This window comes from Daphnia carinata, chromosome 4 (assembly GCF_022539665.2).
Source record: "Daphnia carinata strain CSIRO-1 chromosome 4, CSIRO_AGI_Dcar_HiC_V3, whole genome shotgun sequence".
Taxonomy (NCBI): Eukaryota; Metazoa; Arthropoda; class Branchiopoda; order Diplostraca; family Daphniidae; genus Daphnia; species Daphnia carinata.
In genome coordinates this window covers 353480-379825 of record NC_081334.1, presented here as the reverse complement: position 1 = coordinate 379825, position 26346 = coordinate 353480, and the positions used below count along the sequence as shown (strand labels likewise).

The window sequence follows — 26346 nt, the reverse complement described above, 5'->3', positions numbered from 1 at the left end:
TGTTTATTTGATTTATAAATGTCAGCAGCTGAATCATTTATTGCCACTGTCGAAAAACTGAAGAATTAACTTTTAAGAACAGTAGTATTTCAATGTGTTGGTCACTTAAATAAACCTTACTGATAAACGTAGCAAGTAGATTTACAAATGATAGTGGTATCTCTGGTCGTTCAAGATTATGCGATATCAACTAATAAACGCGTTGGCCCTTTCATAACTTAGGCTGAAAGAAGGAAATCGCACCAGTACTATAGGAAACTTCAACATTCACAATTTTCTTTTCTTGTGTTTCAAAAATATGGAGGAAAAGAAAATTACTTTCGAACGTAATGCTCCATTGGGAGAAGGCGCTTACGGCTCCGTGTTTAGGGGGGAGTTTGAAGGCCGTCAAGTCGCAGTAAAAAGAATTCTCCTAAACAAATTCAATGAAAACGAAGAAGAATCTCTGCGAAAACTAGATCACCCAAACATTATCAAACTTTTTCATAGTGAAAGTGACAACGACTTCAGGTAAGATTATTTTATGCAGTTTAGCGCAAAAAACGATATCGCTAAATGCCCTTTTTTATGCGAGCAGAACCATTGCATTAGAATTGTGTGATGCCTCGTTGGAACAACTTTTTCTGAAGTCGGATGATCCCAAAAAGTACAATGGACCAATGCCATGTCATATCGAAGTGTTTCGTCAATTAGCTTCAGGTCTTGAATACATCCATTTGAAGGAATTAATTCATCGAGATATTAAACCAGAGAATGTTCTCATTTCCGTTCGTTCAACTGGCCGAGACCATGAGGTAACAATCAAATGGGCTGATTTTGGGTTGTCTAAAACAGTAAATAAACGAGGGACGTGCACGCTGAGCGAAATCAAAGGAACAAAAAATTGGCTCGCTCCCGAGACCCTGAAATGGCTCAAAAACAAACAAAGTGCAGGTGAGCTTCGAGGTACCGTTCAGAGCGACGTGTTTGTCCTATGCCTTGTCTTCTGTTATATTCTTCTGAATGGAGACCATCTCTACGGTTCTAGTGAACATAATGTTGGCAAAAACATAAGAAACGGAAATCCGATAAACATGCAGAGTAATTCCCACTTTACTACCATAATATATAAATATAAATTTATTGCAGAAGAGTTCTATTGTAGAAATTAATGATGGACTACGAAAACTTTATGAGGCTTATGTACTTTTAAAAATGTTGGAGGACGACCCTAACAAAAGGATTACATCAAAAGAAGTCGTCAAGCAGCTTAGTTTCATCAAAGTAAAGGTACAGTGCTTTTCTTTGTAAATCGAGCATCGCTAAAACAATAATCAAATCGTTAAATTAGCTCGATGCCAAGGAAGAAGAATTGCGACAACTTTTACGCGCTCGTGACTTTTCGGACGCTCATATCTTAAAAATTAAAGATTTTACTGTGTTTGGAATCAACGTGAACCACGACGATGGATGGAGAGCGCTTCATTGTTTATGTCGTTCTCATTCAAGCTCAAATTTAAAGGACGCTGTTGAAATTTTAATCCTATTGAAAATTGACGTGAACTCAAAAGACACAGATGGATGGAATGCTCTTCATTATTTGTGTCGATATAACTCAAGCTCACAATTTCTCGACACAATTAAACTCTTAATCCAACAGAGCATTGACCTGAACGCAAAGAACAAATTTGGATGGAACGTGCTCCACCATTTGTGTTGGAATAATTCAAATACAAATTTCTTAGACGCAATTCAACTTTTAATCCAATTGGGAGTCGACGTGAACGCAAGGGACAAAGCTGGACGGAATGCGCTTCTTCACTTGTGCTCTAACAATTCAAGGTCAAGTTTAATCGACGCAATTAAACTGCTAATCCACCTAGGAATTGACGTGAACGCAAAAGACAACAAGGAACGGAATGCACTCCATTATTTATGTCGAAACAGTTCAAGCTCTAATTTACAAGACACCGTCCAACTCTTAATTCACCATGGAATTCGTATCATATCGCAGGGCAACGATGCACTACTTTTGTTACGCAAAAATAATAGAATACACGACAAGGACGAAATCCTAAAACTCCTTGACCAAACAGCTCTTGTCCAGAGCTAATCAAGCAAAGATTCAACTTTTCCTGCTTCCTGTATGATTACTTCGCAAAACATTGTCAAGCAGCGTTTGAAATCAACGTCGGTGATGACATCGTTATAATAATTATGCCAAAAAGCATGTTACCGTATATTGCCAGATAAGACAATCTCCAATTTCAGTTTATTGGTTTGATTTATTTGAAGAAGATATCGGCCAGTCGACCAATGTCATGCAAACCGCTTACTGAACACACACGCACTTGAATGGGTTTTGTATGTGCGCTGTACACATGCGCACAACAGCAACGTCATTTGCCTCGCACAGTTCAAAGTATCGCCTTGTGAACACCAGACGAATAGATGACAATCATTGTTACGTAATTGTACCAAAAGAAATGCAAACCTTCAGTCAACAATAAAAGAGCTTTAAAAAGTTGTGGATCGCGTTAATTTAATTTATGTTGCAACTTCCCTGTTCGTTAACAGCTGATGGCTACAATGTGACTGTCCCGAACGAATGGAATGACTATTTGGAACTATAATAGTACACATGAAGTGGAAAAAAAAGGTTGCTTCAAAACTTTTAATGAATCCAGAGATAGCAAAATTTAACCAAATTTGCCTGCAATCTACATTTCCTTCCTTCCTTACATCGGCTTAATCAATATTAATTTATTTATGTGTCGTCATTATTGAATATACCGTTAAACTTCGCTATTTTTGTTTTCCTATGCATATCGGCTCTCGCAATAGTGAACATCATCTTTGCCATTAGGGCCATCAGTTGATGATATTTTCTGAACTCCGTACTAGCGTTAGTGACGGAAGCTTACTCGACAGTTTCATGATAAGTTCTTTTAATATTGACAAAAACTGCACAAACACAAACCCACAACCCGGATTATTGAAACAGTGGTCTCGAACTCCCTGTTGATTTACGGAAAGATCGGAAAGCGATGACAGCGGATTAAAAAAAAGCTTTCTACAGGTACGCCACAGTTACGACAAGAATCACGCCGCGGAAAGTCGACAGGCATTAAAAACATGGACAACGAACTAGAATCGATGAATTGAACGAGTTGGAGCACTATAAAACGACAACGGCCGTGTCCGCAACTTCCAGTTTGATTCCAGAACATAGTCTGCATAACAAGTCCTAGTTTGAATCATGGCTCGCTAAAAATATATACAGGAAGCTTTGCAAGCTCATTTAAATCAAGTTGAAGCTCAAGTTACTGCGCTGTAGAGAGGTAGCGAAAGCGCTGCAAAACCAATTCTAGAATCTACCGGTACCACACTGAGACAGGTGCCAATCAGAATGCCATGATCTTGTGCGGATCTGAAGGACAGAGGTCACACCCTAAGCGGAGTCTATTCCATCATCGGGGCAAAATCGGCCGAAATGGTTCACTGCAATTTCTGCCTGCCAATGACAGATGCAGGTAAGACTTACAATCAGTTTGTTGTAGACAAATAATAGAAGCTAAGACCCCTGAACGGCTAAGAATCGCGAACACACTAACGGAAACAGAATTGAAGCAATTAAACATGACAGGTATTAAAAAATGGATCGGATATACAGATGTCAAGTCATCGCCAAGTTATTTATACGTCCAACGAAACAGTCATTCTAACCAAACAAAGGTTCCTATCACATTCCAAATCGAGAGACTGAACGTGGGAGGAGGCTGTGATAAGACAAGTGGCAAGTACACGGCTCCAAATGCAGGCAAATATTTTTTCTCTTTCTGTGGAATGGCCTATTTTCCGGGTGGATCTCCATCCAGACTCATTTGCGGCCTTTTCATGTACATGAATGGTTTACCCATCGCATCTGCGTTCGCCGACGAGATTGCTCCTAGCGAACAATTCGAAACCTTTCCGATGCAATCGAAGCTGCGATTGGCCAAAGGTGACCAAATCTGGATACAAGCCTATACCTTGCCAACCAACGGATATCTGTGGGGTACATCAAAAATTTCCTGCACTTTAATGGTTTCATGTTAGAAGAAGAACACTCTGTAAGCACTTGGCACGCTGAGCGTACCGTTGCAGATCATTATGGCTATCTTTTGGTGCGTTTGACTAAACATGAATGCTGCGTTCACTGATTTCCTTATTGGATTGGTGACACCACTAAGTTAAGCAACAATTGCACAAGGGAGCGCAGAAAACCAATCATTTTTCTACTATTTTTGAAATTTGAAAAAAAAAAAATGTTTAGATGTTTTTTAAACAAGATTTCCGAAATATTTTGCATAACAGTCTTCTATTTTTTATTGTGATGTTTATAATTGTTAATTTGATGCACAAAAATATTATTAATTGCGATGGCCCCCTGATATCAGTAGTAAACAAATTTGAAATCTAAACTATCAGAGCGTTGTAGACGACGGCAGTGTATTTTCGTCTACAGTTTGCGTCGATAGAACAAGTAATTCGTTAACACTCGGCACATCATAATTTCGCCATAAAATTCGTTTCTTCTCTTAATGGTTTCTACGCTAAATTTACCAATTTCTTTGCTGATCGCTAGCAAATGTTAGAAGAAGAAATGTTGCTTTAAATGACCCATTACTTCTGCCAGACAAGCTTAAAAGGTAGACTTAAATTAAATAATGAATATACCTTTTTCGTTTATGTTTTATCAGTGTACAATTAATCAAGCCGAATCAAATAGCTTGCAAACAAAAAATTGTCATTCTCCTTGCAGAGTTGAAACGAGCTTCGCGTGAGCTTGAGCTTTTCGTGAGCGCGCTCACTCATTTGGTGAGCTTTGAGCTTGAGCGCGCTCACTCATTTGGTGAGCTTTGAGCTTGAGCGCGCTCTTTTTAAAAAATGCGAGCTTGTGCGTGAGCTTTTGGTCCATGAGCGAGAAGCTCACAGAACGCCATCTATGAACCAAAATTAAAAGTAGTTTTAAAGACTCAAATATACCTAGGGATCTATTGTTACGATAGGGTGGAACAGTTTTAAGTGCAAAAAAAATCTTTCGTTGCAATAGGAGAAAAGGCCGTTATTGCAACGAAAGATTTCATAGCAATACACTCAGCAATACGAATACGACATTATTATTAAAATTTAATAATTTTAAGAAGTAAATAGTTAATTTTAGTATAGTTCTTAGTAATAGAGGTGTTAATAGTTAGTTATAATAGGGTAGAAACAACTTTTAAGTGCAAGGAAATCTTTCGGTGCAATAGCCAAAATGCCTCTTAGTGCACCGAAAGATTTCGGTGCAATAGACACCACCACTTTCCCGGAATTTTCCAGAGTTTTCTGGTGCCTTAAATACTTTTCTTAGATATTAATTCTTTTTAACAGATTATCAATTCAAAACAGATTTCAAATCAATAGAATGGATTTTCCAGGGGATGTTCTAATGCCGTTTATTGATAATTAGATTCATATACGTACGGGACATAAGGAACGATGGGCGTTAAGAAAAAAACAAGAATAATATTGTGGATGTGGAAAAGCATTTCAAACATTGCCTACCCCTTGTCCAAAAACAAGATTACCTCCTCAATTCTAATCACTTAGACGTTGCCTTGTGAAAACATTGTGTCACAATTAACTGTGGTCGAAGTAATTGTAACGAAGCCATGAGAAGAATACAATCTTTGAATTATAGTGTTGTCTGTTTGTTGTTCTTATTAATATAATTATGTTACGTCCATTGCCCTTCTTTTGAAAAACTATGTCTTATAAATATCATAATTCAAGTGTTGATGCCCTTTCGTCGAAATCTATTTTTATATTACATTTGACATCCTGCTTATTGCTGATTGGATGTGCTAGATGCGTAGTACATCGCGCCATGCATTTCCATGAATACGAAATGCGTGTGCGATGTCCTACGCATCCGGAGTCATCTGACGGAAATGCTATGTTTCCCTCAATCTTGTGGTAGTATAAAAGAATGCCCTTTTTGTTCCCAAAAGTTAGTTCTCTTCAGTTCTTCAGTTCTCTTCAGACCAGCTAACGATGTTAATTACAGATCAGATCAGCCTATAGTAGTTTGCAATTTTTGAAGAAATCATGGACACAGTCAGTCCAATTGTCATCAATTTCAGCGTCAGAACTTGGAACAATATCAGCTTCCAATCTATTATACTTGTCGTGAATTCGAACATAAATCTAATACTTGTACTGAGTTCAAAAACTCCCATAGACCTAATATTCTAGGTCCCTTTCAGCGTCATGGAAACCAATAATTATCAATTGTAACTTCGGGTCAGTTGATAGGCAGCCTCACATTAAATCCCGACAAGTCGCAAAATTAACCCCTATAACGAATGGATAGACCCCAAGAATTCCATTACAATTTTTTTCAGATCCCGTTACAGGCATTATTTGATACAGACGCGCCTAAAATTATTCATGAGAGATTATTCAAGAAGTTACCCCCGAGAGGTCAAGTGATCTGCAGTCAGCTTGATTTCGATTTGTATGATGTAGGGGAGAAGAAGTTACACACGCTGGGAACAGTTACATCGCCCGTACGATACGGAGAGTCAGTTTTACGACAGGAGTTTATTATTACAAATGGTGTTTCTGCAGACTGTATCCTTGGATGGGATGCAATCCAGAAGCACGGTTTTCGGCTTGACGGAGAGGCCAGGAGCATTTATTTAGCAAGGGATGAGCAGGGATCAGCCATCTCTAGGGTACCGGACATGGCAGTTGCTACGGTCAAAAAGACGACGTTATTTCGTCAGACGTCGATAGTAATTGCAGCGCAGATGAAAGGTTCATTTCCGTATGTCCCCCCTAGTGCAGCACTTATATTTACCCCAGCAAACAATTTGCCAGCAGACATTTATATTGAAGAATTTATTGGAAATGTATCGGGAGATGGAACTTATAAAATTATGGTCGATAATCATTAATTGCATCAAATCAAAATTCCTAGAAACACTGCATTAGGCGAAATTGAAATTATTAATAACGTTGTCGAAAAATTTCTCTAGTGAAATTGGAAGATAACCCTAAAGCAGAAGCTGAGCCAGTTTTAATTTCAGAAGTCGACTCTGAATTTTAAGCCCCGCTCTCAAAATTAGTAAATAACTTTCACGTCTTGCTAGCATCAAAAGATTCAGAATTAGGGAAAATTAATCTTATAAAACAAACAATTGATACAGAAGGACGAGGCCCCTATTCAGCAACGCCCTTATTGAGTTACAAATAATCAACGAAAAATTTTGGAGTATAAAGTACAGATCTTAGTTGGAAACCTTTTACATGGGGACCCGAAGAACTAATCGCTTTTGAGAAATTGCGCACTTCTTTAGTGACACCACCAGTTCTCGTGTATCCCAATTTTATTAAATTATGAATTCAAGTATAAGCCGGGGCGTATTCATCAAAATGCAGATTGTTTATCACGATTAAAAATAACTAAAATTCATAAAGGGAAGAAAAAGTACATTTATCTGCAAAGAAAAAAAAAACAGTCAGGGGACGAACTCTGTATAACCGTTAACCTATTAACCAATTTTAACCAAGCTAAGCCAGATTATACAATTACTAACCGTCTATACTCGCTATTAGCATATACCTTATTGAAGTTCGATACAACACGTTTGACTTCATGCTTATCCCGTAATTCGAAAAAAAGAAAAATAAATAAAAACGAATAATTATCTCGATAACAGACAAAAGATAAACAGAACCATTTATACATGAGCATATTCATCAAAAAAAAAATACATAAACAATAAATGGGTGCTCTTGGAAACGAGTTCAATTGTGAAAAAAAAAACAAAAAAAAAACAAAAAAAAACAAACAAACGAACAATACGTTTTTCTTATGTGCCGTATGCTTCCTTATGATACTTTTCTGGCACCCTTCTTCATTCAATCATTATTTTGTATTCAGTAGAACAATGTTTTATAATACTTGATCTTTTCCCATTTTCTCTATAGTGTATGTCTTTTATAAAATCTCCCTCTCCCAGTGCCGTAAAATGAGTAGTAGTATAATTTCGAAAAATAACAAGATATTAAAACCCAACAAGTAGCATTTGACAAACGAAAATTTTTCCTAAATAACGATGTAGAATTTCCTTGCGTTTTATTTCCCCTGTGAATCTCTTTTCCTTTACACTCTCCAAAGTCGTAGCTCCAACACTTTGCATTTTAGTTCTCAACTCTTGCACACACTAGTTTTCACTTTCCCTTTCGTTTCCACACTGCAGTGTATGACCTTGCACGGCAAAACTTTTCCTCCTTAGAATTTTTAATTTTTTCTTGTCCACCTCGCTAAACCATAAACTGTTTTAACATTTTTCTCTTTTCTATAATTAAGATTATCTTCTCTTTCCAACGATACCACTTTCGATTAAAAATAAATTTTCCTTATGCCCGAAAACACAGTTATAATGCGATACCCTTTTATTTTCCTATCTTTTACCATAGCGCAGCTACTGAAAAGCCGACGGGAAACCGTTGACCTTTCAGAGTCGTCGAAATTTTTTTTTCTTATTTACTTTTACTTTCTTTTCTCTTCTTTCTTTGCCTTTTATTTTATTTCAACAATATATATATAATCAAAACTATAAAAAACCCAATGTTGATGTAGAATATTTTTGGCCACTACTCTGTTTAATTTTCCCTATGTTTTTTTCTTTGTATTTCTGACATATGTAGAAATGTCGCCTTTTCCAATTGTCTTACTGCTATGTCTTTATGGGCTTAATGTTCGAGCCTTAGAAGCGATCGTATGCGATTATACTGAATCATCGAAAATGTAGTATAACGTGCAAACCTTTAAATGTGACCTTTGAAACCGTCGTAACTTCTTCGTAATCTTGCGGTCCGCAACCAAACTTTAAAAACTGTACAATTAATTTAGACGGTTGGGAACTCGTGAAATACTCGCCGTGTTCTTGGACCAATGGATTTGTGAACTTCAATGACATACCTTATGGGTTCGCAATAACACTTGGAAGCCCGTGAACGCAAGTATCGTATTACCGGTACAAACTCTTGCGCATTCTTTTCGGTATGAAGACGTGAAATTTTTCGACTATGAACATAAAAGTAACCCTGCGTATAGTGAAACTATTATGGATCACATGAGTATAATGGCTGATATTGCCGCAGCGATGAATGAACATTCGCCGAGTGAGTTTTCAACCAATAATCGTCCAAGTGTCACCAACGTTTTGTTATCTGCATCTGGGAGTGACTACTTATACCAGTTGATGGGAAACTATTAAAAATTATTTCTTCATCGGCGTACTCTGCCTCCTGGGTCTACTTTTCTTACGCATTTGTTATGGCTGTGGATTTTTCGGACTTAACAGCAAGTTATGCTGTCGCCCAATTCAAGAACCAGAACCGGATTTCGCTTACCAAGTCTGATTACGGGACGTAATCTCGCACCGCCGGGAGTGATGTAACGAAGCCATGAGAAGAATACAATCTTTGAATTATATTGTTGTCTGTTTGTTGTTCTTATTAATATAATTATATGTTACGTCCATTGCCCTTCTTTTGAAAAATTACGTCTTATAAATATCGTACTTCAAGTGTTGATGCCCTTTCGTCGAAATCTATTTTTTTATATTACATTTGACATCCTGCTTATTGCTGATTGGATGTGCTAGATGCGTAGGACATCGCGCCATGCATTTCCATGAATACGAAATGCGTGTGCGACATTCCGCATCCGGAATCATCTGACGAAAATGCTATGTTTTCCTCAATCTTGTGAAAGTATAAAAGAATGCCCTTTTTGTTCCCAAAAGTTAGTTCGCTTCAGTTCTTCAGTTCCTCAGTTTTTCAGTTATCTTCTGTTCTAGTTCCGATTGGCGGTGAAACAGGACTGAAACGAAATAGGACTGGAGAAATAGGACTGAAAAATTCCAGCCCTATTTCTACCGGAGAAAAAGGACTGGGAGAAATAGGACTGCCTTTTTAAAACTTTTAGGCCAGTCCTATTTCTCCTCGGCATCAGTCCTATTTCTCCTTAGAAATAGTCCTATTTATTTTATTTTGTTCCCGTAGGAACGACATGCCTCCAATCCGGTAGGCAACATATTGCGTAAGAGCGTCGGCTTATATCCATTTCCCTTTGTAAAAAGCCGATGGTGTTAACTCATAACTTAAATGGTTCACCAAACATTTATCTTTTATCCTATTTTAATTTAAATTGCAGGGGACCATTAAATATGTTATATCTAATATAGTTCATTTAATAAAATACTACAACGGCCACACCAGAAATATTTATTAAATTTTTCTTACTTTAGTGCATAAATAACTTTTCCAGTTGCACACATGTTGTACTTGCTCATACAATTATCAGCAACGAATAACAAGCAAGATTTACCATATCGGTAGCGCTCTAACCTGTGACACTTGTAGTCCTATGTTCGATTCTGAGTGGTTACATTTCTTATGAGGTTTTTAATAATTATTCTATGAAAGAATTTTTGGGAGAAAACAATTACTGGTGTTTAGGGTAATACTACTGAAATGGCAAATAATGGTAGTTCTGACTTCCCAATTTTCACATGCGGTTTCAGCATTTCAGCCAGTCAGTATTTAGATCTTCGTGGTGTAGGTTGTCGACGGTGCTTCGAATGTGCCGTGAATGTGCTGTGAATGTGCTAATCATCAGTTGTTCGTGTCAAGCGGCCTGCCCAGTTCCTACCCAGCTGCGGATTGTTTCTAAGGAGTCGCAAACCGTAAGTACATTTTCTATTTCACTAGTGCTGGGCCGTACCCGGACACATTGTATCAGGTTCGGAACGGATAGGCAACGGTTCGAGTGCTGGCATTGTTAATTTAAGTGTAAGGGCATTGAGACTTGTCACCTCAATGGGCACAGGTATCGGGATTGGTTTCACAATGTCGTCGTGAAACCAATTGTCTGACCCAGGTCAGTGGACCTTCAGTTAAATAGATATCTTAGTCGGGACGTAGGCCGACTAGGATTCGAAATATTTACGATAGTTATTTAATTACATCTACAAATTATGGGTATGCTACCTAACTATACTTCACGTCACTTAATGCTTTTACTTTTTTTTATTGTGTTTCAACTGAACTTTGCTTATGTTTTACTAAATTTTTTTTCTTCTTTTTCTTCTTTGTAGGTTTTGCGTGGCAATTTTTTTACAGTTTACTCAGGCCGGTTTAATGTTTTTTTATTTCTTAAGTTCTTTTTTTGCCTTTTTCATTAATTTTATTTTTCTTTTTTCATAGGGAGCTCTGATCAACGAATTCTTAAACCATTCTTCCGGACAATTGAAAGCTTTTGCTTTCTCTTATCACTCGTTTGGTAAATGGTTGGAAGGATTTAAACATGCAAGGTAAATTCATTTATAGTTATATGGAGTACATTGGTATAATTATTGCAATTTTATTTTTTTTAGAACAATCATCTTCTCGGGAATTGTGGCCACGAACCAAAACCATCAATCGGCACATTAGTCGTCGCTTGCACAACAAGTATTATCGTAATAATTCAAGCATGATGTATTACATTACATATTACATTAAAATAAAAAAGTCAATTGAGATTATGTAAGTTTATTTATAAAGTATTTTAATTTGTAAACATTCGTCAAATAAAATACATGTTACAAACAAACAAATGTTATTCAATTATAGACATATCTAGTTCATCATTAATATTATTTATAGCAACATTAAGGGCATGTGAGGAAACAATAGCGGGAAAAGATGATCTAAGCTCTAAAACTATTTCTTCTAGTAGATCCATTGTAGATAGCTGCAAAAACAATGATTAGTTATAGGGAAATTTTTTTTCTTGTAAATTTAGAAAACATACCTCATTATTTTGATAGCGCACCCAAAGCTGGAACAGTACGGAATTCTTAAGTCGGGTCTCTTTCTTCCAGTGAGCCCTTATTTTTTCATGGCAGAGTAGCGTGCTAGTAAGGGAAACTTCTTCGGCCAGTTTCCGCAATACCATTGTCATCTTGTAGAATTTTAAATTAGATCTACCTGCCAACTACAAACATTTTTGTTATTAATTATTCATTACATATTATTGTTCAAATTTAAATTACCTTGTTCCATTGGTGGTGCATTCCTTCACAGTCCTTATTGGTACGCGTTAAGATGTTGAAGCATGACCAGTTCTCAGGAGTCCAGAACTTGCCCCGAATCCAATTCCGCTCCATATAATCCATGAGTGCTGGAAGTTCGCTAGGTGCTGAGCTCTTCAACGCGTCAAACACACCAGGAATTTTACCAGCTACAAAAAGTTCACAAATGTTATTCATGACAATTAAATATAACATTTGTGTGCTATTTACCTGGAAGATATGCAAGACATAGCAGGCGAAACACAAAGTCTCGCACTGGATTCGGTCCCTTGTTGTTGTAGAGGGTGGCAAGGTGAAGATCCCGGACCTTTTTCTGAACGGCTTGGCACCAGTGGAAATTGCAGCCAAAGTGCTGGCAATCCACAAAGTGCCTGCGGACAGCCGTAAATATAGCACGTTCGAAATCGGTCACGATCCGCTGGACTCTAGGAAGGGGGATTATATCCTATAACAATATAAAATTTATTATTTTTACATAACAAACTATTTGTAAATGAGATAGTATCTATACCTTTATCTTCTCGAAAACAGCGCTATAGTCGGCTGCTCTTCTCCTGGTCATGCAACAAAACAATAAGGGTACTTGCTTTATTTCATTCTTGTCGTTTTTGATGAACCCATTGATCGTGAAGAGCTATATAGAGAGAAATAGGTTAAAATTAAATTTGGTTACATTATCAAGATAATTAAACGCACCTGTTTGATGGGTTCATCAACAAAATAGAATGTTGCGTCCATAAACCATGTCTTGCAGTCTTCTAGTTGGCGCTTCATGGTAGGGGTGAAGAACAGAAGGTGCCGGGCACGGTCTTGGGCCGTTCCAGCAAAGATGGCGCCCTGATACCAGTCGGGTGGGAAGAAATTCTCCACTACAGGAAAGAAAGGGTCATCTTTCCTGGGATTAGCGGGCATAACCTTCGCTCTCTTGTAACTGGAATATAAAGTTTAATCGTTAACCATAATCATTGATATAATTTATTATTTAATGTACCGTAAACGACGAGTGGCCAAATCAGCATCCGGCATGTGTCTTCCCTCTATGGACTTGCGTTTCTTCAGTTCGGTAAATAAGATCTCCCTGGGGTCCGTAAACTGTTGATCGACGCAGGCTTCCTTCGATTCTCTAAAGATGTCAACCTATGTATAAATATTGCAAGTTACACATTTAGAAACTCAAATTACTTTTTTCTAAAAACACTTACCCTTTTCTGGTTTCCAATGTCTGGTGGGTGATTGTGGGTGTTCTCTTGATCGTGGGGAACAAGGGTGAAGTCAGCATTATTGTAATTAAGCAAACAATCCAAAAGGGGGGTTTTCTTTTGTTTCACGATCGCTTTACATGGGTTTCCAGAAGGTCGGGAGGTACAGCGCCATGTATATGTGCTCTTACTGATGGCTTTTTTGCTGAAGCAAAATCCTATAGTAAGAAAGGAATTCCTCTTTTAGTCTTATTCAATTAGCAATTATATTCGAATTATTACCTAATCCATCAGTAAGCTTATGGAGTCCCTTGTTCGTTCCTTCGTCATGAATCTTGTAGGATGCCTCCGTCGGTTCCTCATGCGATGATTGCTAACAAAAACGTTTAGTTAATAAAATACTAAGACATGTTGCGATAAAGAAGAAATATATACCTCCATTGTCGATTCGCTGGGTTCGGCAAATGTTTCCTCTCTTCTTCCATCGCTTGCATATGAACTCCTTGGGATTGCAGCTTCTGGCGACTGGTCTAGTAGCTGAGGTTGGGCCCTGCGTCCTCGTCGTGGTGGTGGAACTGGAGGAGTTGACCTAAGAAGAGGAGACAACATAAAAAGAAAAGGAGACACAACAAGACTCACCAATGGTGACATTGTCAACGGAGAAAGTGGGGAGGGTGGAGAAGACGGAGTTGCTGGACGACGCGGAGAATTAGTCTGAGGAGATGTGCGAGGAGTTGATCGTTGTCGTGGTGATGAGGGACGACGTGGAGAAGCTGGAACTAGAGGCTTTTTCTTGCCTACGTCGGAAGGGTCGAAAATGCTCCTTGGCTTCAGCAATCTCTTAGGACGACCACCTTCAGAACCAGCAACAGCAACAACAGCTACATCGCCTTTTGATCCCCCAGCTACTGCACCATCAACATCCGCTACATCTTCGGTGGAACCTAGGACTGCACTACCACTAGAACACATGGCGCACCGATAAAAGTTGCTGAACTCCTTCCATGAAGGCGAAACACCCTTATGGAAGGTAACACCACAACAAAGACGATGGACAGGAACATGGCAGCCTAGGCAAACGCAGAATTGCTTCCGGCCGATAACACTGGATTTGCATCCCGAACATTGAAAGCGAGCTGAAGACATGGTAATGGTAAGTGCTAGATCGAAGTCTAAGACGAACTATTAAAGTTGTTGGTATTATTGTATCCATATATATAGTCTGCCAAAAAGGCGAGGAGCCAAACGAAATTACACCTCTCGGCAAATAGGAAGGAAGCGCTTCTTGCTGTTGCGGTGAGTGAAGATTACCTGGATTTACGTAAAGCTTTTCTTTCAATTCGCCGCAGGCAAGCGTCATCAGCTTCCGGGATACAAGGTCGTATGGAGTAGTCATTAAATGTGGTGCAACCATAAGTCTGAAGCTGCTTAATCCGAAGATCTCTGACCTTCCTAAATCTTTGCTTTCGATTCGCCGCCGGCATAAATCTTCGGCCTCTATGTCTTAAGCACCTATAAGATTTAATCTGCTAAAGCCGGTGATCTTTTACTTCTGCAAATCTCTTCTTTCTATTCGCCACCGGCAACCATCTTCAACTTCCTCGGCTTTAGCACCCATAAATCTTCTTCATCAATTTTATTTCAAAGTCAATATAAATATTAACTTAATCCTTTGGCATACGTCACTTGATGAGTAATGCTATGTCATGCTCGGCCATCCACTTCGGTGGTAGAATCCTCTTCCTGGTAAAGAAGTTGAGAAATTGTTAAAATGTTAAATTACAAATCATTTATTTTTCGCCCATCTACCGTTATCTACCATCTCCTCTCTCATCCATTCTCTTGTATCTCAACAGTTCTTCTTGCTCCTGGTAAGGAACTAGCTTTCATACATGCGAAGATTCATTAACATTCTTCTACTATTCATAGTTAACTTAACCGCAAATGTTATTAAAAACCTCAGAAGAAATGTAACCACGCAGAATCAAACATAGGACTACTCGTGTCACAGGTTAGAGCGCTACCGATATGGTAAGACTTGCTTGTTATTCGTTGCTGATAATTGTATGAGCAAGTACCACATGAGTGCAACTGGAAAAGTTATTTATGCACTAAAAAGTAGGAAAAATTTAATAAATATTTCTGGTGTGGCCGTTGTAGTATTTTATTAAATGAACTATATTAGATATAACATATTTAATGGTCCCCTGCAATTTAAATTAAAATAGGATAAAAGATAAATGTTTGGTGAACCATTTAAGTTATGAGTTAACACCATCGGCTTTTTACAAAGGGAAATGGATATAAGCTGACGCTCTTACGCAATATGTTGCCTACCGGATTGGAGACATATCGTTCCTATGGGAACAAAATAAAATAAATAGGACTATTTCTAAGGAGGAATAGGACTGATGCCGAGGAGAAATAGGACTGTTCTAAAAGTTTTAATTTCTCCAGTCCTATTTCGTTTCAGTCCTATTTCACCGGCTACCCAAGTTCTAGTTCTCACCCTTAGTGCTACAAGTGTTGTTCTAATTCTTCAAATCCAGCGAGTTCAATTTGTTCTTGTTGAATAATTATTGGGAGTGCTTCTCATCGCTTCTTGTGCGACCGACAAGTCCTGTTTTTTTCTCTACTCTTTTTCTTACAACGTTCGACATCTTATTCTATTTTCGCCACAGCGGTGACGGTAAGACTAAACTCGCATAACTCCACTTTTATATTTCCGTTTCCCATTTATATCGTATAATTGTGTATTCTTTTATTATCCTTCTGGCCTATTAGAATCAAATATATTCGACATTGTGGTAACGCCTTCCGAGTTTAATTTTCTAAACTACAATTTGTCTTAAATAATGTAAAGTCATTCTTTCCATTGCTAAAAGAATGCTTTACATAATGATTCATTTTCTCTTGAGGCCGGCGGTGGCGGCTCGCCTGCCACCGAAATCAAATGGATCCACAATAGCAAACCAATCGAAGAGACGGCCGTCCACCCAAGCCGCAAAGTTTTCCCCAATCGCATCGTCATCAGGCGGCTGCATAAGGGTGACACGGGCAACTACGGATGCAACGCGACCAACAGAATCGGCTACGTCTACGAGGATGTCTACTTGAACGTGTTGGCATTGGCGCCCGACATCGAAGACTCACCGGACGACACGGCAACCGTCGACGGATCGGCCGTCAATCTGACGTGCAAAGCCTTTGGCTCACCCAAACCGCTCGTCAAATGGATCCGCGACGGGTTGGAATTGACAGGCGGCCGCTATCGCGTTATGGACAGCGGTGATCTGGAAATTAGGTATACCGTCTTTTTGTTTTGTTTTTTTCAAAATAAGCTTACGTCCTATCGTGGCGCTTTTTTTGAACGGAAGAAAACGATATTCAAATTGTATTGTGAGGCCAGCTGCTTTTGACGTCCACCTTCCCCTCTTCTTTTCCAACCGCATTTTCCGCTTCAGCTCTAAACAGCTGGGCTATTGTTTAAAAGATGGTCCAATATTTCGGGCGTGTTGCGTATTAATCTGCACGCTTTTCTCACTCTGCATCGTATACTTTATTAATAGAATTTATTTTTCATATTCTTTTCTGGGGATGTGACTTTACAGACGCTGTAGAGACATCTTTAGGGATATGACCTTTACAGACGCTGGTGTATATTCGTGTCACGGAACCAACACATTCGGATCAGCCAATGCCAATGGAACTCTGATCGTGAAAGGTTAATTAGCTGCCCATTTCATGATTTTCTTCCAGTGAGGGGAAACGAAAAACCTTACGTCTAAAGTTCTCGGCATTTATTTATTAAGAGCGCACCGTCATCAGAGACGGACCCGAAGACTATGAAGTGGCTGCCGGGCAGACGGCCACTTTCCGATGTAACGCGTAGCCGACTCGTCGCTGAACATGACGATCGAGTGGCTCCACGCGGACCAGTTGATCAATTTTGAGCAAGAGCCACGCTTCGTCCAGTTGCAGAACTCGTCGCTGATCATCATGAAGACGACAGAGTTGGACACGGGCGACTACACATGCCGTGTAAAAACCATCCTGGACATGGCAGAGGCCAAGGCCACTCTCATCAAGTTCAAGGTAATAATTTTTCCAGTTTCGCTTTGCCCTCGATGCGGTTTTTTTAATGCTCATCACGATGCGCAATTTTGCTTCGACAGATGTTCCCAACCGGCCCAGAATGGTTGGCATCCAGTGCAATAACCGCGACGCAGCTATAGAATGGACTCCTTCGGGCGACAATCGAGCTCCAATCTTGACCTACACGATCCAATTCAACACGAGCTTCACACCCGACAGCTGGGAGGTGTCTTTCGAGAACGTGCCGGCCACGGAAACGCGGTTCAAAGTCGAGATGAGCCCTTGGTCTAATTACACATTCCGCGTGATTGCGCGCAACAAGATCGGCCCTTCGCTTCCATCGGATCACTCGTCCATGTGCACGACGCCTCCAGACGTGCCGAATAAGAATCCCGAATGTAGAGGGCCGTGGCACTTAGCCCACTAATTTGGTTGTCACGTGGAACCCGGTGCCCGAGATCGAACACAACAGAAGCAACTTTCACTATCGCGTTTTCTGGCGACGAGACATACCTGGAGAAGACTGAAACATCGAAATGATTTCCGGCTGGAGACAGTCATCCATCCTCATACCGAATCAACCCACTTTCAAACGCTATCGTATCAAAGGTAAAATTCATTTACTTATTCATTGAAAAATTGGATGTCGTTCAAACTCTTTGTCTCTCTTTTGTATTTCCAGTAGTGGCGTTCAATTAGGTTGGTGAGGCCAACGTGGCAGTTCAAGAAGTTACGGGTACTCTGGAGAAGACGGCCGTTAGAGGCACCGTCCAATTTCACGTTGAACCAAATTATTGACGAATGAAGCGCCATCCTTTCGTGGAATCCATACAACACGGACTCTGTGCAAGGTAAAAACTAATCGCTCCCTAAGGGTCATTTTTTAAGAAATACTAACAAGCTTTTTTTTTCTAATGCGAATACTAATACGATTCTAATACGATTCTAATACGAATGTAAACAAAAAAAATTCATGTGTTCTAGGGCCTGGACCAGTGGACTATTTTGAAGCTGCTCCTCTTGGTTCCTCTGCTTTCTAGAGATTTTCTACGAGAAAGTAGAAGGCACGAAAATTGGACCCCAGATCAAAAGGGAACCGCCAATCCGAGACCCGACTGCAGACGCGGGCTAAACTGGCAGATCTCGAACCCAACACGATATACCGCCTCCACATGAAAGCAATGACGATCGCTAGCGAGGGTAACGAGTAAGTTCATTTTTTGAAAAACTATTTTTTAAGAGAAAATGGAGTTGGCTAATGTTCTACTGCTTTTTTTGCGCTTTAAGAGTTATTACATTGAAAGGAGCACTCGCAATGGCAATCCACCCGATCAGCCTCAATTCACATGGAACCAGGTTACATTGGACAACGGTATGCCGGCCATCAAAGTCGTCTGGCATACGAAAGTCGATGGCCAACCGGGATCTCACTTTTTTGTCCAGTTCAGACGCAAGGGCAAGACTATCTACATTAAAAGCGAAGATGAGTTTGACGAAAATTTCCTCATTTTACGCGACCTGGAACCCAATCAACTGTACGAAATTGGCGCCGTCGTCGTTGATTGCGATTACTTTACCGAAAACGACCCCGAAGAAGTCGAGATGTACGCCGGTGAGTTGCCAGAAAGTTGAGACAAAATTTACATAAACATTTGTCTTTAATGTCAATTTATTTCCAAATGTTCAGATGGACCTTATATCCAAGGATCATCCGCCGTCGCCTCTACCGTATGGTTTATCGGCATGATGCTGGCCCTTGCATTGTTGCTCTTGGTCTTGGTCCTCGTCTGCATCATTAAGCGAAACAGAGATGGAAAATATTGTCACACTGGACTTTACTTCGTTAATGAATTGTATTGAACTAAAAGGGGAAAATACAATGCATAACAGAAAGGAAGAATAACTACACTTTACTTAACTGAAATACAGGAACGTAAAGAGAACTCGCTTGAGAACTTGAGTAGGACTTAAGAACTACAGAACTGAGAAGAACTAACTTAGGGTAAAAAATGTGTGGGCTTTTATACCCTCGTGAAGGATATACGCCCCATTTCTAGGGTTAAACGAATTCTAGGGAATGCCACTTTTTGCTAATTATCGGCGTGTCGCAGCGTCTTTTTTCAAGGGAAGCTGTATTGTAAACAATTAAACGTTGGCTGACGCCCCTTTCCAGAAATGGCAACCACAACGCGATTTTCCCCTCGCGACAGGTCCCCCTTCTTCAAGACAGGCGACCCGACTGTACTAACAATCAAAAAAGGAAATCAAGAGCATAAACAAATAATGGGGAAAGATACCTGTAAATTTCAAAATAACCCTAAGGCTAATAGAGAGTGAGTAACTATAGTAATGAAAAAGCATACGATAGAGCGAGGTCGATTTTAGTACGGTGAAGGGACAACTACAGTAAAAGTCAATCGTACAAAAGCGCGTGGTTGCTTTACAGAGGTGAAGGGACAGCTATAGTAGAAGTCAAGCATACGATAAAGCGCGGTCGCTCTAGCGAGGTAGAGGAACAACTATAATAGAAGTCAAGCATACAATGAAATGTGCTTCTATCGAAAAGGAATTTTCTAGGACTACGGAGGCAATACAAACGTAATAAAGACGACTATAATTAGCAATTCACACCTAGGTGTGAAAAAAGGTAAACTACGACGTTAAGATGCATAAGAAATTCAACTGCTATCTTCCGTCTTCAGTTCGTTGTTCACCTCAGCCCAAAAATGTTCACGCTCGATTCGGTTCTTGCCAATCTTCCCGCTTATGCATGTGCTCTCGTGTGTTTCGCGGATAGGTTTTCCAGTTTTAGGAGCCCTTTCGTTCGGCTAAATCTGTATGACCGTGCGGAGTTTCGGGACATCTTCACTAAAGTGTTTGAAGACAATGTCCTTTTGGGCTCTCCTTTAATCGTTGACGCCCCGTGGATAAATGACTATTACTACAGGTAAGTATTCTTCTTTGATTGGTTTGTTCGTTCATGCTAACGTTTCTCTCCTCTTTTTAGCACGTATCCTGGGTATGCGAAATACCGGGATTACTTTTGTCATCTCCACGCGCGTCTCCTTTGGTGGTTTGAGTCCAATCAGGACATTTACCACACCACTCCTCGCCGTTCGGACTTCTACCGGGAGATCACCCAAGCTGAAGCACAAGCACGGGTAGAAGCTCGGCTCGTTTGGCTTGCTGTTTTGGACGCTGCGTTTGAGGAACACGACGACGACTTTTTAGATTTAAACAATAATCGTGAAGAATGATTGTAGATTTTCTTGCTTTCAAAATAATACACTTTTTTCACTTTTCAAACAGCAGTTGTTTTTTCTTTTTTATCACTAACAATTTTCTTTTAGAGATTCTCAGTCTCCACTTCATCCCTCCCGGGGTCTCCGGGTTGAGCGTTCTCACATTGCTCATGAGCAATGAGACGCTTATGCAACATGTAGAATTTAAGCACTAGGAACACTATTCCGCACATCAAGATAATATTGAAAGCCACTAACTCGTAAGGATAACGAGTAAGGTAAAATTCTTTTTGTTTTTGTTTTTCCATAATTAAATTATGAATTTGCTCTCCAGTCATTTCAGATGGCAACGTTGCTTGTGCGTTGCGATGGAGCAGCTGACTGATTATGTCTACAGATGTAGTGTTTTCTCGTTGAAGCTCGACGAAATTGTGCTTTTTTCCTTCGGCTTCTTGGACATCTTGTGCAAAGATTTTCACTGTTGGAAGCACAATTGCTTGTAGTTTTGGCGCTGTTACGCTTCCTTCCATGCTGGCTGGAAATACCCATTCTTCGGTTCGAGCGGTGCATCCCAGAGGTACTTCAAACATTCCTACAGCTGGTAACGTTGTTGTTCTCAAAGGTGGCTGCTCTCCTCCTGCTGGACATGAGAACACAATCTCGTGCTTCTTTGTTGCTGAATAGACCCACTGATTGGATCCCATGTAGACTACTTCGGGCCCGCGCCAGTCTGTGAACTTCCTTTTGCATTGTGTGTTGATTCGGGCCGAATCGTTTAAAAAGACAGCTATTGCACAAGACTTTCGGGCTGTTCTCTTGCTGATGCCGGTATGGAATTTACACAGTGGTCGTCCTATCTTAGTGCAATCCTTTACATCTTCTTTGGATAGTTCCAGATACGTTTCGAGGTCGGCAGATACAGCAAGGTTTGCTGGGAGATTTCCAAACAAGACACCATGCGTTCCGTTGTCAGTAGCTGCTGGAAGGTTGATTATTTCGAAAAGCTTGAACTGCGGGCTGTGATCGAAGATGGGAACATTTATGAAGAGGCGAAACGAGTTTTCCATAGCCGCCACGGTGACCGTTGATTCTCGATAGGCGACCCAAAGCTCATCACTGGAGATAGACCATCCCCTTGGTAATTTCTCGTTTATTATTTTAATAACTTTGTTGAATCTTGCTGGGGAAACAATTTGTGGTGCCAAATGTCCGTTGGCCAATTGACTGAAACCGACGTCGAGACTATCGGCCAAATGTTGTAGCCACTGCAAGATCTGGTTCATCGCTTCAAATGTTTCATCCAGTTGGATGTAATACTCGAAGTGATTTAGTTCTAGCTCTTCTATCTTCACCATTCTGTCCATGAGGTTTGTAGTCACATTGCTTAACATGGAGTATTGGCCTCGCAGCTCTCTGATGAGTTTTGCGTTTGTTCTGGACTCCCAAAGTGATTCATTTACTATTGTTGCTTGCTTATCGATGATGTGAATTACTTCTCTCTGATCTCGAGCAACAAGTTGTACTTGATTATTTAATTCTTCTAAATCTTTTTGTGTTGAAACTCCAAACAGCCATTTCAGGATTGATCCTCCACCGTCGACGAGACTTCGACGACTTTTTTGGTTAGTATTCAAGGCCTTTCTGATGTTTGTCAATCTGTCTGCTACATTTTCCATTCCCCTTAGGATTGTTTCTGTTCTGCTAGCGATTCTTCTGGCTGCTATCCGTTGTGGTCGTGAACCTGTATTCTTCCACTTCTCTGCCACTGCTTGTTGCTGGGTTATTTTCTGCTTTAAGTATGCTGTTGCCGTATCAGCTACTCCCAAGTCAAGGTCTGTTACGATGGTCCATGATGATTCACTGAACGCCACATCAGTTTGTTGTTTGAATATTGAATTTTCTCTCAGGAGCAGTGAGTTGGTTGACAGCGGCCCAATCAGGAAAATGAGGAACGGCACCAATAGAGTTAAATATCTGGCTGGAGGTCTTCTGCTACGAGTGGGTCTTCTAGTTGACGTTGGCGTGATTACTTCCGGAGTGGGCGTGACCACATCATTTTCTTCGATGTCCGGTGTTTCACTGCTCCGCTCCGCTAGTGTTTCTTCTGGATCAGCCTGAGGTTGTGGATCACTTGAAGTAGGTATCTCTTGTGTTTCTTTTTCCTGCTGATTTTCATCTTCTTTCTCTGAAGTTTCTTCGGTGATGCTAGGGCTCGTCACAGCTTCATGGAATGATTTCATCCGCACTACGTGAACGATATCTGTTTTACCTCGGCCAGTTGCCGATATCACTTCATAGCTCACTGGTGTGGTCTGTCTCAACACTTTGAATGGTCCTAGCCAACGATGAAGAAGTTTTTCTGATTTTCCCACTTTACGCACAGGCTTGTAGACCAACACCAAATCTCCTTCTTTGAATGACAATTCTCTATGGCGTGCATCGTAAGTTTCTTTTTGCTTTTGCTGTACACGCTGCATTCTAATTTTCAGTTTTTCTCTAGCTGCTGCTAGGTCAGTTATTAGGCGATCTGCATATCCCATTGTCGCTTCCTCTTCTTCCAGCAATGGATTTGGATCTGCTTCCAACTCCAAGTCAATAGGGAGTCTGGGTTCACGTCCGTAGAGGAGGAAGAATGGTGAGTATCCAGTAGACTCTTGTCTAGCTGTGTTGTATACAAAGCAAACATACTGCAGAGTTTCATCCCAATCTCGTTGATCACTGCTGACGTACATTGAGAGCATTGCTGCCAATATATGGTTCATTCTCTCCACTGCTCCATTTGCCTGGGGGTGATAACTGGAAGTCGTCTTGTGGTTGGTGAGCAGTTTCTTGACGACAGCTTGAGTTAGATCGGCGATGAAGCACTTTCCCCGATCCGTGATGATTTGTTCTGGGGCCCCATGGCGTAGAAGGAGTTGGTGAACGAAGAATTCTGCCACGTCATCTGCCTTTCCAGTGGGCATGGCTTTCAACTCTACCCATTTGGTTAGGTAATCCACTGCCACTATAATCATTCTGTTTCCTTTTGTGGAGAGCGGGAATGGCCCTAGAAGGTCCATTCCTACTTTTTGAAACGGTCTTTCCACTTTGATGCATTGTAGAAGTCCTGGGGGTTTGTCTGGAACTCCTTTTCTGCTCTTACAGTGTACGCAACTCTGCACATGACGAACTATGTCCAGTGTCATCTTCGGCCAGTAGTAACGATCACAAATTTTTTGTAGAGTGCGACTGATCCCAAGGTGACCGGAAACGATGTCGTCATGGTAGGCGTATAGGATTCTCTCACGATAGTCAACAGGTACGCACAATCTTCTATAACTTTTCCCATTCTTTATAGTTTCTTTGTAGAGTTTGCCATTGTTCATCACGAAATTTTTCACTCTTGCTTTTCCACTTTGGATTTTTTGAATTAGCTGATTCCAATTACTGCAGACTTTTTGCTTGTCTGCTAGGGACTCGTTTTCTTCTTCAGCGCGTGTTGGGTCATCAGTTAGTGCCCCTATGACGACACAGCGGTCGTCTTCTTGCTCCTCCGTTTTTGGTAATGGATTTCTTGAAAGACAATCTGCGTTGTCGTGCGTTTTTCCACTGCGATATACGATCGTGATATCGTATTCTTGTAGCGATAAGCTCCAACGTGCTAAACGACCTGCTAGGTCTTTTTTGCTCATCAACCAACATAGAGCTTGATGATCTGTGACGACTTTCACTTTGCAGCCCCACACAAAACATCTGAACTTGGAGAGACACCACACTAATGCAAGACACTCTTTTTCAGTTATCGAATAGTTCACTTCCGATTTAGTCAGTAAACGGCTGGCGTATGCGATGGGACGTTCTGCTTCTTCTATGCGCTGGGCCAGTACACCTCCAATCCCGTATTCGCAGGCGTCAGGGAAAATTTCCATCGGAAAGTCGTAGTTGGGATGGGCCAAAACTGGAGATGAGGTGAGCGCTTTTTTCAGGGCATTGAAACTGTTAGCCTGATCTTCTCCCCACACAAACGAAATTTCTTTCTTCGTGAGTGACGTGAGTGGGCGAGCAATTGAAGCGAAGCCTTGGATATGACGTCGATAGTAAGAACATAGGCCCAAAAAACTTTGCACTCGTTTAACTTTGTTTGCTGTTGAATGGCCTTCACTTGGTGATGGGAAGTTCGAGACTGCCTCGAGCTTTTCAGGATCTGGTGCTACACCGTCTTTTGAAATCAGATGTCCCAACACTTTCAGAGTGTGCTCTAGGAACGAGCATTTTGACCACTTTAGTTTCAAACCAGCTTTCATAAGGCAACTCAGCACTCAACGAAGACGTTCCAAGTGTTGTTGGAATGTTGCTGAGTAGATTATGACGTCATCCAGGTGTATCAGACATGTTGTCCAGCGAAGTCCAGCCAAAATAATGTCCATGGCTCTCTGAAAAGTGTCTGGGGCATTAGTTAGACCAAACGGAAGAGTGCGAAACTGATACAATCCATCTGCAGTGATGAAGGCTGTCTTCGGTCTATCACTGCTAACCACTGGAACTTGGTGGTATCCTGCTTGCAAATCCATACTTGAAAAAATGTAGCCCCTTCTAGCCGACTTAGTGTATCAGCTATGCGTGGTAAGGGGTAGGAGTCTTTAACTGTTACCGCGTTGAGCTTGCGATAATCTACACAAAAACGCCAAGTTCCGTCTTTCTTCTTCACCAGAACCACTGGGGAAGACCAAGGACTGTCAGACGGTTCAATTACTCCTCGACGTAACATTCCTTCTACTTGATTTTGCCTTACAGCTCTTTCCTTCCAAGCACTTTTGCAAGGGAGTTGATGAATTGGGGAAGCTGTCCCAGTATTGATGTCATGTTTGACTACTGCACAGTATCCCAAATCATCTTCATTTAGAGCAAAGCAATGGATAAATTCTTCGAGAATTTTTTGCGTTTCTGCTTTCTCTTCCTTTGTTAGACCCGTTCCAATTCTTTCTTCTAGGTGTTCTAACAATTGCTTTTCATCTTGATTCAAATCTTGTTCCTTGAGTGAGGTGTCCATTGCTAGGACTGCTTGGCTTGTTTTCTACCTCTTTTGCCTCAGGATGTTCTTCTAACGTCCCTAAGGTCACTCCTTTTTCTAGCCAAATCGTTTTCGGTGACAAGTTAGCAACAGGGATTTTTTCTAAATCTTTTTGTACTAGTGCATGACCAGTTGATAGGCTACTTGTCGCTAGCAATGACTCTGAGGGTGTCACAATGCAGGAACCTTCCATCTTGCTGGAAACTGTTGTTGAAACTTGCTTGATTGAGTATGCTGGTATCTCTTGACGATCTTTTGTAACCAGTTTACTTTCTTTGGCTTCTTCTGTTTGAATAAGCGAGATTTCTGCATCTGCAAGTGGCAACTTTCCTGTCGTAAACGACAATTCCTGTGACTCGTAATCAATGTGAATAGCTTGAAATTGTTGTAGGGAATCATTTCCTAATAGTAGTTCAAAACCCGACATTGGCATGACTATCGCGTTTCCTTTGATAGTTTTACCCTTGTGGGTTGCTACAATGTCAGCTGTACTCTGTGGGGACAGAGTATGACCATTTACAAGGCGAATTTTCGGCCCACTCCGGGGTTTTTCCACGAACCCCGCTTTTTTCAATAATTCAGGAGAAATCACTGTAACTGCAGCT

At 40.5% G+C, this 26346-nt stretch overlaps 3 protein-coding genes across 3 annotated transcripts; all 3 read left to right on the top strand.

Annotated features, from left to right (window-relative positions):
• The first annotated feature begins 264 nt into the window (after positions 1-264).
• LOC130695106 (serine/threonine-protein kinase/endoribonuclease IRE2-like) lies at positions 265-2506 on the top strand. Its single transcript, XM_057518232.1, has 4 exons — positions 265-510; positions 578-1080; positions 1145-1269; positions 1331-2506. The coding sequence occupies exons 1-4, from the start codon at positions 299-301 to the stop codon at positions 2090-2092; spliced, it is 1602 nt and encodes a 533-aa protein (XP_057374215.1). The 5' UTR covers positions 265-298; the 3' UTR covers positions 2093-2506.
• Positions 2507-14498: 11992 nt separating this feature from the next.
• On the top strand, positions 14499-17434 carry LOC132087734 (neuroglian-like). The gene is made up of 4 exons (XM_059494972.1): positions 14499-14507; positions 16273-16658; positions 16987-17078; positions 17167-17434. The coding sequence occupies exons 1-4, from the start codon at positions 14499-14501 to the stop codon at positions 17244-17246; spliced, it is 567 nt and encodes a 188-aa protein (XP_059350955.1). The 3' UTR covers positions 17247-17434.
• Positions 17435-18495: 1061 nt separating this feature from the next.
• Positions 18496-20706, top strand: LOC130695271 (neuroglian-like). The gene is made up of 5 exons (XM_059494971.1): positions 18496-18656; positions 18739-19061; positions 19137-19271; positions 20324-20396; positions 20457-20706. The coding sequence occupies exons 1-5, from the start codon at positions 18622-18624 to the stop codon at positions 20704-20706; spliced, it is 816 nt and encodes a 271-aa protein (XP_059350954.1). The 5' UTR covers positions 18496-18621.
• Positions 20707-26346: the final 5640 nt, after the last annotated feature.

Coding starts and splice junctions, on each gene's coding strand:
- LOC132087734 (XM_059494972.1), top strand. Junction 16,659..16,986: donor AGCGGTGATCTGGAAATTAG/GTATACCGTCTT, acceptor AGACATCTTTAG/GGATATGACCTTTACAGACG. Junction 17,079..17,166: donor TGGAACTCTGATCGTGAAAG/GTTAATTAGCTG, acceptor TTATTTATTAAG/AGCGCACCGTCATCAGAGAC.
- LOC130695106 (XM_057518232.1), top strand. CDS start 299: ATGGAGGAAAAGAAAATTACTTTCGAACGTAATGCTCCATTGGGAGAA. Junction 511..577: donor GAAAGTGACAACGACTTCAG/GTAAGATTATTT, acceptor TTATGCGAGCAG/AACCATTGCATTAGAATTGT. Junction 1,270..1,330: donor TTAGTTTCATCAAAGTAAAG/GTACAGTGCTTT, acceptor TCGTTAAATTAG/CTCGATGCCAAGGAAGAAGA.
- LOC130695271 (XM_059494971.1), top strand. CDS start 18,622: ATGAAAGCAATGACGATCGCTAGCGAGGGTAACGA. Junction 18,657..18,738: donor ATCGCTAGCGAGGGTAACGA/GTAAGTTCATTT, acceptor GCGCTTTAAGAG/TTATTACATTGAAAGGAGCA. Junction 19,272..20,323: donor AAACAGAGATGGAAAATATT/GTCACACTGGAC, acceptor TCTTCACTAAAG/TGTTTGAAGACAATGTCCTT.